The sequence below is a fragment of the Daphnia pulicaria genome, chromosome 9, assembly GCF_021234035.1.
Source record: "Daphnia pulicaria isolate SC F1-1A chromosome 9, SC_F0-13Bv2, whole genome shotgun sequence".
NCBI lineage: Eukaryota > Metazoa > Arthropoda > Branchiopoda > Diplostraca > Daphniidae > Daphnia > Daphnia pulicaria.
The window spans coordinates 883,127-902,149 of NC_060921.1; the positions used below are offsets into that span (position 1 = coordinate 883,127).

The 19,023-nt window shown below is 37.9% G+C and overlaps 3 protein-coding genes and 5 long non-coding RNA genes across 25 annotated transcripts in view; 6 read left to right on the forward strand and 2 right to left on the reverse strand.

Annotated features, from left to right (window-relative positions):
- The window catches only part of LOC124312826 (exportin-1-like), a 639,300-nt gene that overhangs the window by 613,056 nt on the left and 7,221 nt on the right, over window positions 1–19,023 (reverse strand). The window lies entirely within an intron of this gene.
- Window positions 99–1,399, forward strand: LOC124313551. 7 transcript variants are annotated; one of them, XR_006910763.1, is made up of 5 exons: window positions 99–281; window positions 383–704; window positions 788–1,044; window positions 1,115–1,302; window positions 1,385–1,399. It is a non-coding gene; the product is annotated as an uncharacterized LOC124313551 (long non-coding RNA). The 7 variants fall into 7 exon arrangements; XR_006910761.1 differs by lacking the exon at window positions 1,385–1,399 and having other exon boundaries at window positions 106–281; window positions 383–467; window positions 533–704; window positions 1,115–1,336; XR_006910758.1 differs by lacking the exon at window positions 1,385–1,399 and having other exon boundaries at window positions 103–281; window positions 1,115–1,336.
- On the forward strand, window positions 1,581–2,992 carry LOC124313635. 2 transcript variants are annotated; one of them, XR_006910923.1, is made up of 3 exons: window positions 1,581–2,461; window positions 2,554–2,730; window positions 2,982–2,992. It is a non-coding gene; the product is annotated as an uncharacterized LOC124313635 (long non-coding RNA). The 2 variants fall into 2 exon arrangements; XR_006910922.1 differs by lacking the exon at window positions 2,982–2,992 and adding an exon at window positions 2,804–2,974.
- On the forward strand, window positions 2,996–5,184 carry LOC124313562. 5 transcript variants are annotated; one of them, XR_006910784.1, is made up of 9 exons: window positions 2,996–3,114; window positions 3,216–3,408; window positions 3,624–3,776; window positions 3,865–3,953; window positions 4,048–4,290; window positions 4,368–4,445; window positions 4,537–4,709; window positions 4,764–4,939; window positions 4,998–5,184. It is a non-coding gene; the product is annotated as an uncharacterized LOC124313562 (long non-coding RNA). The 5 variants fall into 5 exon arrangements; XR_006910787.1 differs by having other exon boundaries at window positions 5,012–5,184; XR_006910785.1 differs by having other exon boundaries at window positions 4,204–4,290.
- LOC124313654 lies at window positions 7,446–8,454 on the forward strand. Its single transcript, XR_006910956.1, has 4 exons — window positions 7,446–7,669; window positions 7,769–7,941; window positions 8,027–8,178; window positions 8,298–8,454. It is a non-coding gene; the product is annotated as an uncharacterized LOC124313654 (long non-coding RNA).
- On the forward strand, window positions 8,585–12,498 carry LOC124313553. The gene is made up of 6 exons (XR_006910767.1): window positions 8,585–8,599; window positions 9,504–9,632; window positions 10,931–11,055; window positions 11,495–11,606; window positions 11,879–12,129; window positions 12,195–12,498. It is a non-coding gene; the product is annotated as an uncharacterized LOC124313553 (long non-coding RNA).
- On the reverse strand, window positions 12,933–14,945 carry LOC124313290. Of its 5 annotated transcripts, none has more exons than XM_046778139.1 (6): window positions 14,822–14,945; window positions 14,608–14,737; window positions 14,198–14,353; window positions 13,625–14,099; window positions 13,292–13,558; window positions 12,933–13,222 (listed from the first exon to the last, which is right to left on the reverse strand). In XM_046778139.1, the coding sequence occupies exons 2-5, from the start codon at window positions 14,734–14,736 to the stop codon at window positions 13,512–13,514; spliced, it is 807 nt and encodes a 268-aa protein (XP_046634095.1). In that variant the 5' UTR covers window position 14,737; window positions 14,822–14,945; the 3' UTR covers window positions 12,933–13,222; window positions 13,292–13,511. The 5 variants fall into 5 exon arrangements, with proteins under 5 accessions (XP_046634095.1, XP_046634099.1, XP_046634097.1 ...); XM_046778143.1 differs by having other exon boundaries at window positions 14,555–14,737; XM_046778141.1 differs by having other exon boundaries at window positions 14,608–14,755.
- Window positions 16,110–17,212, forward strand: LOC124313377. 3 transcript variants are annotated; one of them, XM_046778283.1, is made up of 5 exons: window positions 16,110–16,211; window positions 16,279–16,374; window positions 16,442–16,555; window positions 16,623–16,906; window positions 16,979–17,212. In XM_046778283.1, exons 1-5 carry the CDS (start codon window positions 16,193–16,195, stop codon window positions 17,063–17,065), a joined length of 600 nt encoding a protein of 199 aa, XP_046634239.1. In that variant the 5' UTR covers window positions 16,110–16,192; the 3' UTR covers window positions 17,066–17,212. The 3 variants fall into 3 exon arrangements, with proteins under 3 accessions (XP_046634239.1, XP_046634240.1, XP_046634241.1); XM_046778284.1 differs by having other exon boundaries at window positions 16,626–16,906; XM_046778285.1 differs by having other exon boundaries at window positions 16,282–16,374.

Below are 19,023 nucleotides of genomic sequence, written 5' to 3' on the forward strand. Positions count from 1 at the left end.
TTATTTTCGCATTTAACTGTTATTCCATCGTGTTCGTTTGTCTGTTATTTGTTGATTCGTGGCAACGGTGCAAACCATTTCCATGACAACGTCGATCATTCAACAGACGGCCAGTCGCCAAAGTTTGTTCGTTTCTTTTTTAGTTTTGAACAATTCTTTAATTCTATTAAAGCGAAATTTATTGCTGTTTGCGACAGTCGGGAACATTACTTTATTATCTTTGTGTGTCGAGCTTTCATTTTTATACGAAAAAATGATAATTTGCAAAAGTTATGTAGCAGGTAATATTCTGTGCGAGTTTCACACGTGCTTTTTACCAGAGGATCGTATTTATGTTAATAGCCGAGAACATGTCATTTGAATACTTTTGAATTTTGAAAAGGAATAATCGCTTCGTCATAATTGCCCTGCAGAGTTGTTTACACAGCCTCTTGTTAATGAACAAAAGGGCAAGAAAAAGCTTTAACGTAATACTGGCAAAGAATGGAGGAAGGAAATTTAAATTTTAAAAGACCTTGACGTTTCCTTACAGACTGACTGTGGAATCTGTTTCCATTTCCTTTGTTTTCTCAGCAGGTGACGTGCAGGTAACAAATGACTCGGCGTGCGGCCTTGTGGTCTATGACGACCAACTCATCGACACATCACTTTCGTGATCGCCAGCCAACGCCACAGACGCCATGTCTCGCAGTCACTTTTTCTTGGTAAGTTCACTCTGAACCAATGTGCCAATGTGGCATCTACTTTAATTATTATTTCCTTTAACTTTATTGTAATTGCTTAAAAGATCGCCCTGTCGCTCGCCGTGGTGGTGGCGTATTGTTCCGCGATTCCGGTGGAAGTGGACGAGGTTGCTGCCAATCCAGTAACCATTGACGAATCATTAGCTCCCAACGAACGACCGAAACGTTAATTTCTTGCAGGACTCTTGATTGGAAAAGCTCTTGGTACTGGGTACGGTTACGGATTGGGTCGGTCAGCTCATTACGGAGGCTATGGATACCCCGGCCACTACTACGGGAGACCTTACGGCTATGGATACGGGTACCTAAAGTTATTTAATTTAAACTTCAACACTCGAAATTAAAATTAACAAACGTTCCTGTCTGTACAGAGGCCACCACTACTGGTAGAAAGAAGATGGACTAATATTTTTACGCACTTTGGCGAATTTCCAGTTGTCATTATTACTGCCATTAAGTATAGACAATGATTAACATTATTTTGATGGCTTGGCACCAGCTTCATATGCATATGTACACCGTTTACTAACTTTGATGGAATTATTGGACTGCAATTCGAGTAAATATAATTTATTGTTAATATTTCGTAATTATATCGTAAGATTTTCATTTCAAATTTAACACTTTTAACAACTAGTCAGAGCTTAGTTAAGGGAGTTGTCTTGTGTATTAAGGCAATTAGAATTGTATCTCTCTTCAAAAACAACGACAAAGCAAAAAAACATTTTTGAAAGTGATTTGAATGAAGGTGCAGACATCCACCAGTGTACCCGGAGACAGTTTCCCTTTTCTTTTATCGTCAAATTCCATGCAAGGTCAACATCGTAAACAGTCAACACATGCCGTTCTAGACTCTTGGAAAAACAATTTTTTTTCATCGAGGTTACCTTCGCTTTTATTTGTAATGTGAAGAATAACATTTTACCGTCCAAATTAATGCGTGTCACATAGCGGCGTTGGTCCGATCGTTTGCATTTGATTCTCCATCCTGTTGCCCTAGCGATACATCGCCCGCATGCTGATGTTTTTGCTGTTGCAGCAGCAGCTGCACGGCAAGTGCCGATACAATCAACGGATGTCTGCGTTCCTGTTTCACCGAGCGCGACAGATAGTCTGAGCAAGTTAAACTGGTTTATTTTCCAAGAATCAACTAACCAAACGAAATTATTTTTCAGCCTATCGAGTCTACAAGGGAAAACCACATCCAACAACACGTCGAGGAGAGTTTATTTACCTTCTACCGCCTGCGGCTAGATACAAGAGACTATGGAAATAAGTTTGCCCATGTTTTTCGGCAAGGTCTACATCATGGACTTCATGCAACAGTCCCAGTTGAAATAAGAGAGTGTGAAGCAATCGTCCGATATTCGGCATTATTTGCGCCAATCAATAGTGATCGTTCGTAACGACTCAATGTAACAAAATAGCCTAGAAGGATAAACCGATAAACCATCAGTAGTTGCAGGAACCTCATTCATTACTGCTGTCAAGTATTTGCTAGACGTTAAACAAAAGTGGGGGCCTACGCAACTTGGAATATCCAACTCTAGAATGCCTGCAGTGTTAAGATTTGTTTTTCAATATGTTTTGACACTTCTGTTATTTTCTTGTTTCTTTTTATTTAACGTGCCCACCGGCCTCTTTACTAGTCAGTCGTCCCTGCTATGCTGGATCTTCCCAGTTCGTCCATCGACGCCCACCAGCCTCTTCGAAAGAAGGTATAGACGACGTGATGTTTTTATCCATTCAGTCTTTTGCTGAGATATTCAATTAAGATTTTATTTTGTTGATTTACTTCTTGTTTCGACAGTTTGTCCCAATATGGAAGTTCGAAATGGCCCACAACAGTTTTCGGAATTGGAGGGCTGCCGAGTGACTGAACTGAAATCGTGATGGTGGAATTGCAGCCCGGATACATTGCACCCCATCATTGGGGAAAATCCAATGAAAAATCCAAGCTATTGCACGTCCTCCCGGTCATTATTTGGTAAGAAATCATTTCCATAGTCTTCCGCAAAACTTTTTCCCCTTGGCCATGTTGAACTTGTTTATAATTTCAGTTGTGGTCCGGGCGCACTTCATCCGGCGTCGTCAATGGGTTTGTTTAACTATTTTTTCCCTTTAAATAACATTTGAACAATTAAACACACACGAACTGCTATTTCCTGTGCCAATCGACGAGATTTGATGAGATCATCTTACCTTTAACTTACAAATATAATCTTTTCTTTTCTTTAGTTTATGGAGCGCCGATGCGTACTCACTGACATAGAGTGAATCACCATGCGCCAAATCTGCCCATGAAAATCCTTACGTTAAATAGAATTGAAAGGCCTTTAGTGAATCGGGGACAAAATCGGGATGCATTTTGGTGAGAAATGGAATTTCCAACTTTAGATTATTGTGATCCATTAACCCTCTATGAAACTGACTGATCCATCGATTGTTTAATGTCCGTTCTTTTTAATGCAGGGATGTTCGCTAGGCTATCAGTAACAAAAGTTGACATCACAATTGGCAGCGACATAAATTTTAGTCCATCTATTAAGAAAAAAATTATGCTAATGAAATCTTATGCATAAACAACTCATTAGACGTACCCGGTAACACCACAAGTTTCACGATGCTCAAAGTAGGATCAGACATTATTAAAAGGCGCATCAATGTAAGAGATTGCATAGCTTCAACTTTATTGTTTGGTTTATTAAACACAAAAAGAGTGCTGTAGGATAAGCGGATTTTAAACTTTTAGTTTCATGCAAATCTCATCACTGGGCCAGAGGTTAATTTCGATGTTTACGATGACGCTTATGTGTTCCAGAAATTATCTAAGTCAAGTGACTACCTGGTTGATTGTTGATTAATTTCTTTTACCTACAGGGAGACGCATTAGTCGATGAGAGCGCATGGATCCTTATAGCTTGCTTATAGCTCAACGTGAATCCGCCACTAGCCGCAACACCTTCACCTATGATCGCTGCGATCTGAACTGTAATAATGCGGCCGCTCTGTCATCGTTGCCCAATTACCCAAGTAATTAATTACCTATTTCTGTAATATGCCTATTGAAATTTCGTAATATAAAGAAACGGGCATTATGGCGTTGGTTCTATTTGTTTAGGCCTGTTACGAAGCTGTCCTGTAAAACACCGCTCCCCGTAGGCATCATCCTGGGTCACTTTTACTCCCACCTTCTGTGCAACAGCAGGAGTGAGTTACAAAAATCAATTTTTCTTTTCTTTAGAATAATTTATTGCTCTCACCAGCCACAACATATGATATGAGCACACCTTCCTTTACCTAGGCTAAAAAAACACTTCGAAATTCTCAGTAACAAGTGAAAATTGTTACCGTAAGATGTCGTTTGATTCGAAATCAGCTGATCAACCCCTCCCTCCCCACCGCCCCCTCAACATTTTATTACCTGTTCTGTTTACTGTTTCTTCTTGCGCTTGCCTAGTTGGCTAGTTCTAGTTGGATGCTTGGCTTCTTCAATTCTTCATGGAAATATATCTTAATAGTTGTTCATGGAAAGTCGTACGTACGAGTAAGTGTTTCCATACTTCCAACGGTTAGTTTATTGAAGATGTTCAGGAAGTAAAATTAATTCATTTCTGTATGCAGCTGGCCCTGCCTTCCACCACCATTTAACTCAACATGTGGTCAATCCAGATTGCTGAATGATAACAACTAGAGTTAAAGGTTGATTTCCCTTCTTAAATTGAAATTACTCTTTTATGAAATTTAATAAATTGTGAAATTTGAATTAATTATCTTTCATATGTGTACATAGCACTAGTTTGAAATCCTTTGGACCCCAATGCCAAGTTCATCTCTGCTTCTTGTCTGACGAAGAACAATGGCAGCCATTGTAACACACACAACCATCAATGATCATATCCTAGACTTGGCTAGTGAGGAGGATTTCTTGAACCCAAGCAAGTTCAACACACTTCCCATCCTAAGGTAAGTGGTTGATGAGTTATGCATTGTTGTTTAGTTGAACATTGTACGTTGTAGGATGTTTATACTTTGACTAACCTGAAGGATGTCATTGGATCATCTGCCCTTAATGATGAAACTTATTTTGGGGGGGTTTGGGGTGGAGCCTGCTGCTATAGCTGCCATCCAACTTTACCAAGCAATAAGCTTGGTTTGAAGTCTGAAAAAAATCCCAAATGTGACAAGATGATAAAGTAAGTTTCAATTATTATAAAAATAAAATTTGATGCTGCTCATTAATTTGTAATTCAGGAACTTTCACTTAGATGGTCTGCATTATTGGCTCCTACCCCGCTGCTTTGGTGATAAAGGAGTTGGTTCTGAGTGGCAAACTCACCGAGTATTGTGTGGTTTTTTCCTCTCCTATTACTTGTGCATGCCATCTGAGAAGCTGTTGACCTCTTCGTGGGATCTCTGGAAGGAAAACCTCATCAAGACCACGTAGAAGTTATGTTTTGTATTTAATGAGTTATATTTCTCTTAATGTTTGGATTGCGTGGTGCCATCGCTTTGGCTTTCGATTATTTAGTTGGCTTCACCTTCGGCGTCGATAAATTGCGTCCATGCAAGACCGACACCTTCAACAAGTACACCCTCCGCATGTCCTATGAAGCCTTACGTCGATTGATTGACAGCATAATGGACAAGGCAATAAATAATGTTTGAATATTCATTAGATTTAGAGTAAGGCACTTTCCACATCTATTTTGGACGTGTGGTTTTACCCGGTTTTACCTGAGATCTTAAGCGAACTAAATCTCTCGTTTTTTCCCTGTAGGTTTCGATGGCTATTTGATTTGCTGGGGACCCATTAAATAATAGGAACAGAACAGATAATTATTTTTTACTTCAGTTTTTATTAATTTGGTGAACATCGGTGAACATGGTTACATTTCGTTTGTTTGTTTGCTTTTGTCTAGTCGCCCCTCAGGGGGTAGAGAGTTTGGTATCGTGGCAAATTTACGCCAGTTATTTTCTAGCCAGTTTCGGAAATGGTGTTAGTGATGAATGCGGTGAACTTCAACATTTTCGGTTGAGTTTGTCTGGGTCGAGTCCATTTGCAACAATTTAAAGAAACATTAATTTGTTACAACATTTCCATTGATGCTGAAGATTTATTTTATTTTTATTATAGGTTATGCTCCTGTAGTTGATGTTCAATATGCAAAAGACTTAGGTGGGTAAGACGAGGGTAAAAGATTTTTTGCATTAAGTTGAACAATGGTTGTTCTTTGATGATAGTTTCATGTTGCGCAAGTTGCAACCAGTATGTTGTTGAATTGTCTGCAGTATAGGCTTACTGTTTTTATCTTGAAGAGAAAAAAGTGTGATATTAAATTAATAAAAAACGAACGAAATTGGGAAAAAGTTGAGGTTTGAGGATGGGTATAAATTTACTCATACATCTTAAAAAAAAATTTTTGACTCGTAAGTAAAAATGGGTTACAAACTAATAAAATATAAAATACACCACTTCCATGAAATCCTTGTATTATTATAAAAATTAAATAAAAAAACTGTTTTCTGCTTAAATAATTTTCCTTATGTAACGGATGCTAAAACTCGCACATGCAGTTAATCAAGACGGGGAAATTTTCCCTTTATCAATGTGCCCAGGAAGATTACCTGAACAAGGAAGAAGAAGAGAAAACTGCGAGGCAAATTTTGCTAGGGTGCGATTAGTCATACTAGACTTCCGGGTTAGACTCATAACCCTCAAATAGTTTTGCTCAGATCATGAGCCTTCCAAGTCCCCGTTCGACCAAAGCCCTCCTCATCCTTCTAATCACAGCGGGTGAGTGACCACCGACGGGCGTTAGTTAGTGGTTAGTTAGGGAAACGGGGCCACAGAAAACAAGAGAGCCCAGATATGCACTTGTAAGTTATCTACTTCTACTTAATTTATTGATATTGAAAGCAAGCTCTTCTGTAACCGTCAACTTCTTCAAATTGTAGCAAGGGTTAACCTGAAATTAAATAAAATGACTAACTAAAAATGCAGTAAAAAAAAAGATAATGACAAGATACTTGGAATAAGTTGAACATCTCTCTACATATTCCACTAGTGGATAAGGTCTGGAACAGCGATGAAGGATTAAACTAGAAAGATAATTTAGATGTCAATTTTAAAACAAGATTGCAGTAACAGCAAGCAATACCTCAAATGAATCAATTGAAAGGAACCACAGAAAGGAAGAGCTCAGCTGCTCAGGTAAGTACTTGCAACTGATCATCTAGAAAAATCAGACAAAAACCTCAAGACAAACACAATGAATTGTAGGTGTAGAAACTGATTTTTAGTTGACATGTTCAAACTGCAGCTCACCGTTATTATAATCGGGAAAGAAAGTCAATCAAGTGAAATGACGACTCAAAGTTCTTGGATTCAGCATTTACAAAACATGCATCTGAAAGAAAAGGTAAGAAATGTGTAAGATTAATGTGATATTACAATTTTCAATTCCATTTTTTGTACAGGCACACTACAGCTGCAGGATTGATGACAGCTTAGAATTCCTGGCCAGCTTCAACAATGGTCGTCATTACGTAGCAAATGATGCCAAATGGACTGGTACATACGCACGAAAACATTTAATTAACATACTACCAAGTTCATTCAACTTTCAGTTTCAAAAACATAAATGTTAACTTATGCTTAATATTGACTTCACTTTTTAAATTCTTTCAATTTTCAACATTTCAGCTCCTACCTCGGGACCATGTTTTGGGACAATCGTATCGTCGTCTGCATGAAGCACTGTCATCATCTAGCGGATGTTTCTAACAATTCATACGATTGTCCAGTTTGCCGCTAGATGGTATTGGTATTGTTTATAAAAATGGCGAAATGTCTGAAGTGTTTTGTCATCTTCTGTTTTCGAATTTTCCTGTTTCACTGCCCAAAATCAACCAATTATTTACATGTGTTATTGTGATTATTCCAACTACATAGTAGCAAATTTTCTATCATTCACTGTGTGCTTGACCAATTGACTAATTGTGTACTGTACTTGGAATTCTAGAAAATGTACCCGCCGTCTAGTCAACAGATTAAATTTGGACCCATTTTAAAAACCAATTGCTTAACCCTTCTATGACTCACACGCTCAGCTTCATCTGCATGATCCTCTCACATCTTAGACAAAACTGCAAGCTGTTATGCCCAAAAGTTGTGGCATTGCATGTAAGGTTAAAGGTAAGCATAACCTTCCAAATTTACTACCTCATCATCCATCAATGCAATAAAATAATCTGAAAATTCACACCCATTTGGATAACAGGTTCCTTCTAGCCTGAAAGATGTTTACACCTTTAAACATGTTTGGTGGGGTTGTTGCGTCATGAAATTGTATTGCTGCCATTCCCTGCATCTCCCACTTCATAGCTACAAGAAATGAGCCGAACAACAGAAAAAAGCCTACAACAGATTGAGGTAAAGGTGTGCTTCCATATTCTTGATTTATCATGTACTTAACTTTGGATTCCACCTTGGTCGTGGGTATTTATGGGCCTCACTGCAATGTTAAAACCTTTTTCTGTTCTTTGCTTTAGGAATTCATAGGTTGTGTGGTATGTCATTGGATCCATTGGATTTCGCGAGTCAACCACCGATTTCAATCTACAGCGCAGTTTCTTTATTGGAATTGTGTGGTCCTGGCACAGAGATCCTTGATGCTGGCCTTTGTCCATTACAGAAGAGTGACTTCTACCAACTCTGCTCCATCCTTATCTTTGCTACCCACACTCATCTAGCTTCTCTGCTTATTATGCTGCTAAATAATTTGTCGTACTTCACTACCGAGTTACACCAGTCGCTTCCGCCCGCCTGTCACTCTCCACGGAATTATGTCCAGGTACCCGAAAACTGACTGATTTTCTTAGATTATCTACTAGTGATCTACTTGCGTTAAACTCTATGTCTATGTAGTAATTCCAAAATCAGGCCCTTCTTGCGCGCAAAGTATTATTAGACGTTTCTTTTTTCTAACGCTAGATGGATTTTCGATAATTTTCAGCTGTCAAAACAGTCAGTTTTAGTAACTTTGCACATCTCTTTAAACATTTCTCGGCAGTTATTGTGTGGAAATTTTTAGTGGTAACTGACGATAACTATTCCGCCAAGAAAGCTCACTTTTTAAATAATCGATTTTTGCTTTTTTTTTCCTACTTCCGGTTTTCTCATTTCAGTCAGTAGTTCAGTAAATATTCATTCGACGCACAAACAAACCACATATTCGTGATCCTCGTAAAATTTGTGGTAAAGTTCATGTTATTTTTTGTGCCGATTTTGGCCAAATTTTGGATTTCGATTAAATCACACCTAATCGACCCCAAATTTCATGGAGATCACGAATATGTGGTTTAATTTTACGACAGCTCAATGGTTTAGGTGCTGTGGTTACTTCCGGTATACTTCCGGAATTTCTTTTTTTTTACTAGCAAGTGAGCTTTGTTATTTGTACAGTTCTCAATATTGTTAGGTAGATTTTAAGCAATTTAAAGCGGGCCTTTAAAGTTTTTTTGCAAAAAAAAAAATCAAAATGAATTTTAGGATATAGCCTGGGCTCCTTTTGGTTCAAAAAGAAAATGTCCTTTTTAAAATTTTGTCTGAAATTTCGTGTCATTTAAAAAAAAAACGGGACCCCGAGATTTGTTCTCATAGTCGAAAATAAACAGTCTCGTTTTTGAAGTTGAACCGGTTGCGCGCTTCAGCAGCAGTTGAATGTAATAACGAAATCAAATTCTAAAATTGTATAGGACACGTTGGGCGGTACACACAACCTTATTAGACTGGGAATGTTTTCCACCACGGCATGTTCGAAACGGCCATGTACAGGAGATTGTTGGATCATCCAGCTGAGAGAAACGACGTCTGAGCATCACCGGGTAGGAATCTAATTTTTCTTTTTTAAAAAAATACAAAATTATATGGTGGGCCCTCGGGGGGTCGCTACTGACCGAAATTGATTTGTTTCTTGGTTTCTTGGTGCTTTATGACAAAGTCTGTGCTAGACTCGTCGTGTATTTCTTTGTTGGGCCCCCAGGCGCATTTTTCGTGCAATCTCAATAAGTAACAAACGTGAGTTCAATTCGCATTTTCAATGATACAATCAAAACAACAACAACAGAATTTTTGTTTTCCATCCAAATTGTCATGTTCCCATTCCAAATGGGAGATAGAGAGAGAGAAGCCTTGTTACGTAATTTTTGCGGATTCACTTGTTTGTTGTTGTTCACGGCGGGTATCCTTTACGTTGCGCCTTCTCGATCGTTTCGAATTTTTCTTTTTCGGCGTTTCTCTTTTTTTTTCTTGGTTTTTTAATAAGGCTGCCATGATGATAACCTTTGATCCAATTGAGGAATTTATCGATTCAAAAAAACAAACATTTAAATCCAAAATTGAATTTTTTGTTTCTGGCGCCAAAATTTTTGAAAATGATTTAAACAGCTGGAAGTTTTCCAGGGCGTTGTGTATTTTCTTGGCCATTCAATTTATCATATAAGCATCAAATTATTAGATTTTTATAGTGGCAGTAAAAAAATATAGACAACTTTTGGGCTTTTGTGTGCGTGTCAGGGTAATGGACGGGTTTATTGCTTTGCTATCAACCCAGTCGATCCTAGATATATCCTGATAGATGTTGGTGATTTGCACTGCTGCTCAATAGGAGAAAGGGGGGTGGGGGAAGCTCTTCAAGTCCCGCGGGAAATATTCACGGATAAGATAGTACATTACGTACCGGATCTGGTTGGGATCCCTCCTCCTACCCACTGGAAAAGAGTGATGGTGATGGTCCCACCCCATCCTTCTGAAAATTGCGTATAATAACTTTATGTGGCGAGCTAAAGGTCACAAATATCGACTCGCCTAGTTTTTGGGTTGTTGTTGCCGTTTCTGGCTTTTTTTATGAGGACTTGCTGATTATCTGGCCGTTTTATGACAACGCGTGGCCTTAGTTAATATAACAAGTTGTAGAAGTCAAATTAATGAATTTTTATAAATAATTAATAAATTAAATGCACTCATTCCTTAACCGCCGCCCAATTCCTCCGTTTGTTATTATATCGGGACTGTTGGTTTGAATTCTCGACAGATGGCGTTCGATGTGTGTCTCTATTTGCCAGCGCCAGATGGCAGCATTCCTTTACTCGTTTCGCCATTGTTTTCACGTGTTTTTATTCAGCCAGGTTTAGAAACGAGAAAAGAAACATTCATGATTCATCCGATTCCGAACCGCTGATCGAAAAGGTTATTCTAGTCGTTATTGCTGGGCACTTTTATTCCTGATATTTTTCTTCATAATAAAAGGTAATTGCTGCTTTATTTCTTATTATTGATGTTTTTTAAGGTTAATTTACAGGTAACATGGTCTTAAATTTATACTTGCCAATTCTATTTGGCCATGCCTGTTGTAAAATTGTTCAAAATGTCTTTTCTTGCTGCACGTTGCACGTTTCGTCATATGTCAAAGTACTGTTGAGTAGCTTGATAATCCTAAGACTTTATTTCCACATTAAAATTTTGTAATGGAATTTCTGATAGAAATTGAGTTTTTTTTAGATAACCATTACCAATTATCATACATTTGTTATCTAAAGTTACACATAATTTGGAAAAATTTTCTGTGATTTGTTTTGCAAATTTTTGCAATTGAGAGATGCACTTGAATCAAGCTTGCGAAAGCATGCATTTTAATTAAGAATAATTTTAAAAGTTTCTTTTACTAATCTAATTTATTTTTTTGCAGGTGAGACATTGGGGGAGATTTTTCTCTATGTGCAGTGCCAAGTCAACAGAATGCCTTTGTGATGTATCATGTTGTGAGATGAAAATGGAAAGAAAACAGGAAATCTGAAATGGTAACGATCTACTTAAAAAACACCTTGTTTTGGGTTTGCATTTTGCTTAAAGCAGTCTGTGTTCCTTGCTTAGAAATAACTCGAGTTGGGTGTAAAACTTTGATTTAGACTACATTCGTCAATTACCAACTGTTTCATATAAGAGCCTTTGTGAAAAGATTTATCAGCTTGTGAAAAGTTACAAACAATAGCTTTTCTTTAACAGAACTGAATATTCCTTTTTTTTTGTTTGAAAATGTTCTTGGTTAACTTGTGCTCTTTTGCTTTGTTAGATTCCTTGGTCAATTTGGTGTTGAAGCTGATAATGGTGGTGAGGTCTCGTGTGCTGTGGTGTGGCAGTCATTTTCTGATTGAGAGATGCACTGATATGGAGCTTCTGCAGGCTTGCAGTTCAACATCAGACTTCAATTTATCATGTTGGTGTCCATGCAGTGTTGAGCTGTTGTGCAAAATAGTTGTTGTTGCCTGATGGCTGCCTGTCATTTTGTTGGTGTGTTCTTTTTCTACCTGTTCCCATGTTGAGGTAATACTGGATGAATAGTTTTATTCAATTATTGACTTGTAACTAAATCTCCGTTCTCGTTTCAGTTCAATCGTATGTCGCCGTTCCACACCTAACCTATTGGTGAAGCTAAGAAGAGATTGCTAAACTTCAAGAGATTGATAAATTATTTAGCTTAGACAATTTGCATATCTGTTCTCCCTTTCCCCAAGTAAACAAATTATCCTCTGGCTAGTTGTGTGAATTGCAATGAGATTATATTTCTGTGAGAAAGTTCAGCCAAACCACGAATGTTCCGATACACTACTGTTTCCGTAACAAGTCTAAACCTTTTCGCTCTTAATCAATAACATTACCTCGTTAAAAAGAAATAAATAATTGAAACCTAAATTATTGACTGCTCTTTTCTTTCTTTTAAATAAGAAAATTCCATACACATTTTATTCTTCCATAATATATTTATTAACAAAATGAACAATCCATTTCAGTATACAGAGAGAAGAGATGGGCACGCGCAAAGGTTTGACCTGATCAACATGTAACCACAAACTGAGAAAACAAATTAAGGAAAGAAGCCGAAAACAGCACATGGTGCGCAGGTTGGGTGTGAAATGAAACGCCTACCAGTTTTTTAGTGGTAGGTAGGGATTACATAACCGAATCGATGAAACACGAAACAAAGTGGGTGGGGTATGTTGAAGTCAAAGACGAACGCCGAAATATTTGTAGGACAACGTGAAGTTTGAATTAATTACTGAAAATACCCATCGTTTTTGTTTGTCTGATTCGGATTACGTCCTCCATAATACTCAGATTGAATCGAGTCTTGTGTAACAGATGAATTTATTGACGGTGTTTGTGTCAAAATATGAAATAGAAGACCCACTGTAACACACTATACAGGGCCACCACCATAGCAATTAACCTAACCATGCAACACCTTCACAGGACACAAAAGGCCTATCTTTTCTGGGTGATGGTAGGCAATGCTTCCTTGTGAAAATAAAAACATTTAAACCTTCCCACGGCGGAAGACTGCAAGTGACTAAACTGATACTTACCTCTGAATCGGTTTTTAAGTGAATAAATTCGAGGCCAGGTGTTACGCCAATCGCTGGAGGGGAGACATTGAAAAACGAATAACCTTCCACAGATTTCTTTTAACTGAGAAATGTTATACTACCAATGACTGAAGTGAATCACTTTTTATTTGAAAAACAAATGAGACAACGGAAAATTTACTTCTGTGTAAAAGACTAAAAGTGAGAAAAAAAAAAAAGAATTTACTAACTTCTTTTCTCGCGAGAGAACCGGAATCGAAAATTGTAAAAATAAGAGAAATCTTTGACAGAAGAGAGAAGCTCAAATGAAATTCAAAGAATCATACAGAAACCAATGCGAGATCAATTATCAGCAAAACGACATGCAAGGCAAGGGAGATGACATGGGCCTGTAGATAAATAACAATATTTTAACGAAAGCATTCGAAACTAATTGTGATCTTAATTTCATCTACCTGCGCTGTGACGAGCGACGAATACTTGGAGGTGATGTGGAAGCCGGTCGAGTGGTATTGCATTTTGCCGGATAACTCGAGCGCAGATACAGGATAGCGTAACGCGTTTTTGCGTGTTCTTGGCTTCGTCAATTCGTTCATCTGGTTGTTGAGGTCGGAATCGTTCTATGTCCATCAACGCACGATGCACTGCACATGGCGGCTCATATCCATGCGTGAATGGACATAAGCCAATGGGGCGTGGGCAGCGACCTGTTGTGTCATAGTCTTGGCACCTCAAACGCCTTTCCAATAGACCGGGATTTGCCGCGAAAATACCAAGAGGGCCAGCCACGACAATGTTTTCCACTTGAGCAGCGATAGCAAGTACTGGAGAAGGGGCTAAATCCGATTCGGCAGAACCTTCTTCGACAGAAGTAATGGGATTGGGAACATCTCGAAGTTGCATGCGTTCCGGCATATCAGTTTTTCGAATCTGTTGAATAAATGTTTACAATTAGAAGCAAGAAACAAAACTGTTTGTTGAAAAATTATGGATCGAGAGTTTTTAAATTAAATTACAGATGTATTTACCTTCATTTTGCTGCCAAAGTTTTCTTCAACGAGCTCAAAATCATCTTCACTGAGTTGGTCATCCTCTTCATCATCATCTCTTTTTTGGTTTGTACCACCAGAGGTTTCATTATTATCACCTTCACGGCTGCTGCTACTATCTGGTACAAAATCCATCTGCATCATAATAATGAATAAGCACAAATGAAATTGTGCTGATGCTTGACTTTCATGTTGATGGAAAATAACCAATTGATAGAATATGTTCACGTAAATTAAGTGGGCAGGATGGTCACAAAATGATCTTATTGTAGGGGCAAAAGAAAAGTATTATCAGTAAGTCAATAAAAGGAAATGCTTCTAAAGCAGAATCTTAACCTTAAGTTGTAGGCTAGTCTACAACTATCTTCAGTAAAAAAAAGTAAACTAACACAATGGTAGCCTATATTCCCTTCAAAATAGAAATCCTTGAGAACGTTTCGAATTCGTGTGTTCCCAAAAGGGGTATATGTCGCATTGCAATCGCTGCTCTTCAGCTCCCGTTTAACCGTAGTTATCATTCTGACAAATCAAGATAAACTTATCAACGAAAATGACCCAAGAATGGTCAAATACTGAAGTAACAGAATATTTTAAAGATCATACCTTTTACTACCTTACTTTTCCTAAAAGGTAAAAAAATTCGAATGCCAGCTTTCAGTTCAAGCCTCTTTTTCTTTCGACGTAATCACGGGATGAGAAAAGATTCTTGCCGCATACCCATATTCCCAACTTGATCTCGGTCGTCTGGACGAACCCTACCGACTTTCATGGGTACGACATTTAGACGGTAGGGTTCGTCCAGACGACCCTAGGAACGGTAGCGCTCGTCGTGGCGGAGGGCTACAACACACTGCAGTGTGAATATGAATTACGAATAGTGTAATGTAAACACACACAACCTACGTGCTAATTAGTGCATTTTGTGTTATTCTCTTCTTTAGATGTAGTTGTAGATTAGAATCTGTTTTATCGTTATTATCATAATGACAAGTGTTCCACCCGAGTTGGAAGGACCAACAGTAAATTGACTTTGATGAAGCCCAAACACAAACAGATAGGTTTGAGTATGGAACAGGATAGGATTTATCGTATTTTCAAGATATTAGGGTATGTTTGCATGAAATATGCTATTGTTTAAGTGACTTTTATATAGATTCTTTTGTTATAGGAAAAATATCAAGGAAGGAGGAATGTAAGACGGAGGAAAGTTCCACACCAGCAAGGCCTTGTTGAAACCACAACAACATATCCAACCCGCCCAGCCCTTTGGTTAGATTTCAAAAAGTCAAAAACAACCTGCAGCTCCAGACGAACATCAGTTCACAACATTGTAAGTATAAAGGCGGTATGAAGGCTAACATATTTTTGGTACATGTTATTTACACTTTGTAATTTTATGTTTTAGCAATCTAAAACAGCGATAGAAAATGGAATGGACCATTTTACTCTGTCAGCATCCCAAAATGTAAAAGAATGGTCCACTGATGTAAGTGGGTATGGTAATCTTGCAGGTGAATTCATGAAAACACAAGAATGTCATGCTGCAGTAGATGCTTGGACTGCTTTGGTTAGAAAACATCAATGTAAGTCCATGTTTTGTTCTTATATAGACTTTTAATGACATGTATATTCTATTATAGTGAAAAGGGAAAAAGATTCAGAATGGATTGCCCATCACAAAGAAGCCGAGGATCAACGCAAGAGGAAACGTGTGGAAACCATTTACGGCAATACTTCCGGTTGTTTGGCCGCAACAAGGACGGAGGCCGCTGCTTCTAACGCTAATCGGCAAAGTAATGGAGGTCGAATCATGTCAATAGGTAATTCTTAAAGGTAGATGATTGTTAAGTCACAATAAATGTGGAGTACTATTGAAACTAAATAGGGTCCACTGCGCAGATTTCAACTTTGGAATTGAATTGCCAAGAAGATGGTGTAGAACAAATAAGAAATACTCAGCACAGTCGTGGTAGCATGCAACTTTTGAGAGGAGGTAAGCCAGTAATTTGGTCTAGGAATTGTTTTTCAGTGTATTAATTTGAGTAACTATTTTATGCTAGCAGGACAGTTGACTGAAGCTGATCAACCAAATCAAAAGCCTCCATTGCCGGCCACTACTAGTCAAATCAATGTCGATCATTTTCATCAGCTTTCTCGTGAGTTTTCATTCATTCTTTTAAAGTGTAGTCCCTATTAATGTGGTGTACCATTAAAACTTAATAGGGGCCACTGTGGACACGCAGGATTCATCTTTTGGATTGGATTGCCAAGTGAATGGTGTAGTACAAGTCAGCAATACTCAGCGCAGTCATAGTAACATGCAACTTTTGAGTCGAGGTGAGCCAGTAATTTAGTCAATAAATTGTATTTAAGTGTATTAATTTGAGTAACTATTTTATGCAAGCAGGACAGTTGGACGAAGATTATCCACCAAATCAACAGCCTCAATTAACGGCTAATATTTTTTCATCTATATCGTGTAATACCAATCGATCTACTTCGGTCAATGCCAAACCTGGAAGAGGCCGTTCGACCGGTAGCGGAACCGGATCGAGAAGAGGTAACAGAGGTTCTCAAATCCGGGCTGTTCCAGTTAGTGGAGAAGGTGTGACACGGAATTCGTATACTACAGCCTACTGCTACCAATCAGTGTATTATGCCCTGAAACCCAATTCAAGCCCACCAGAGGTATTATTTTGATGCACAATTTGATAATGCAAGTAGTAACAAATTGTATGGTTTTATTTACTAAATTTTCAGTATTACTTGATATCGAAAAGAAAGCTTCCGTCGCAGTATTCTACAACCATTGAACTCCAACAAGCTCCTGTCTTAGCTAAATGTTAGAGATGCGGATGCGATAGAGATGCGGCTGAATTCCTTGCGTTGTTTTAATATTTTATAAATATGGATTTTTTAATATGCATATGTTATAATCAAGAAATGTTGTTTTAAACAGTTTGTGTTTTTTTAATAAAGTGACTCGCCAAAGTACCTCAGTTTTTTTTTATCACTCATTCTAGAGCACTGGGGACCTGTCCAACTTTTTTAGTCTCAACGCTACATAAGTAGTTGACCCCCCTCCCCCCCAGGTTGGGCCAATGTACTGTGAAGAGCATAAAGAAGGAAAAACTATCTTTGTAAAATTTACCGTCTTACTAACTTGTGATGAACATAGGATTTTTCGCATGATGATTGATGAAGTTCATTCCATCAGAACTGTGGCGGGTTCAAAACGATATGTATGCATTGTAACTCCATTAAAATATATTTTGATAAATGAAGAATTCAATCAAAATAAGTAACGTAGTCACGTAGATATAAGTACGTAGTCACCAATATAAAAAGTACAAATCCCATCTCACGTAAAATTTGTGGGGGGGAAAATCATTAGCTCCGATCAAGTATTTCTTGGGAAGTCGTTTACCGCATGCAAGTAAATAAAAGTTTTTTATGCGTTTTTTCATGGAATTATTAGCCAGCCGCATAATAGTGCGTGAAAATAAAAATTCTTTCGCAGTGAATTACACATGCGTATGTTCATATAAGGCTGATTCTGAATTGATATTTCGATTCAGCGTAAAAAGCTGAGTCGGAATTGTAAATTTCATTAATTTTGGTTGTCAGCCGCCTAGTAGCGCGCGTGAAAATAAAAAATTCGTTCGCAGTAAATTACACATGCGTATGTTCATATTAGGCTGATTCTGAATTGATATTTCGATTCAGCGTAAAAAGCTGAGTCGGAACTGTAAATTTCATTAATTTTGTTTGTTAGCCGCCTAGTAGCGTGCGTGAAAATAAAAATTCGTTCGCGGTTAATTACACAAACGTGTGTTCATTTAAGGCTTATTCTGACCTGATATTCCGATTCAGCGTCAAAAGTTGAGTTAGAGGTGTAATTTTCATTCATATTTTCATTCATTCATTCATAGCCTGTGGGATTTCGTTTTTAGCGATCAAATTTTTTACTGAAAAAAGTCCGCCCTGTAACTTTACGAGAGTTACTGCGCTTTTTTCCTTAAAAAAAAGTGTCGTAAAACAATAACTCCCGCAGGCTACCACCAATATGAATGAAAATTACAACTCTTAATCAACTTTTGACGCTGAATCGGAATATCAGGTCAGAATAAGCCTAAAATGAACACACGTTTGTGTAATTAACTGCGAACGAATTTTTACTTTCACGCACGCTACTATGCGGCTGAACCAATAAAATTAATAAAAATTACACTTCTAACTCAACTTTTTGCGCTGAATCGTAATATCATGTCAGAATTAGCCTTGAATGAACACACGTTTGTGTAATTAACTGCGAACGAAGTTTTACTTAATTCACGCACGCTACTATGCGGCTGGCTAATAATTCATTGACAAAAACGCACAAAAACCGTTCTTTTATTTACTTGCATGCGGTAAACGACTTCCAATGAAATACTTAGTCGGAACTAATGATTTTCCCCCCAAATAATGTTACGTGATTGTGATGGGATTTATATTGTGACTACGTACTTATTACCTACGTACTTAGTACCTACGTGACTTATTTTTATTGAATATCTTCATTTATCAAAATATATTTTAATGGAGTTACAATGCATACATATCGTTTTGAACCCACCATAGTTCTGATGGAACGAACTTCATGATGGCGAAACATCCTATATTAATCACAAGTTAGTAAAACGGTAAATTAGCCTCAGATAGGTTTTCCTTTTTTATGCTCATCACAGTACATTTGTCCAATCTGAGGGGGGGGGGGGAGGGGGGAGGGTCAACTACTTATGTAGCGTTGAGACTAAATAAGT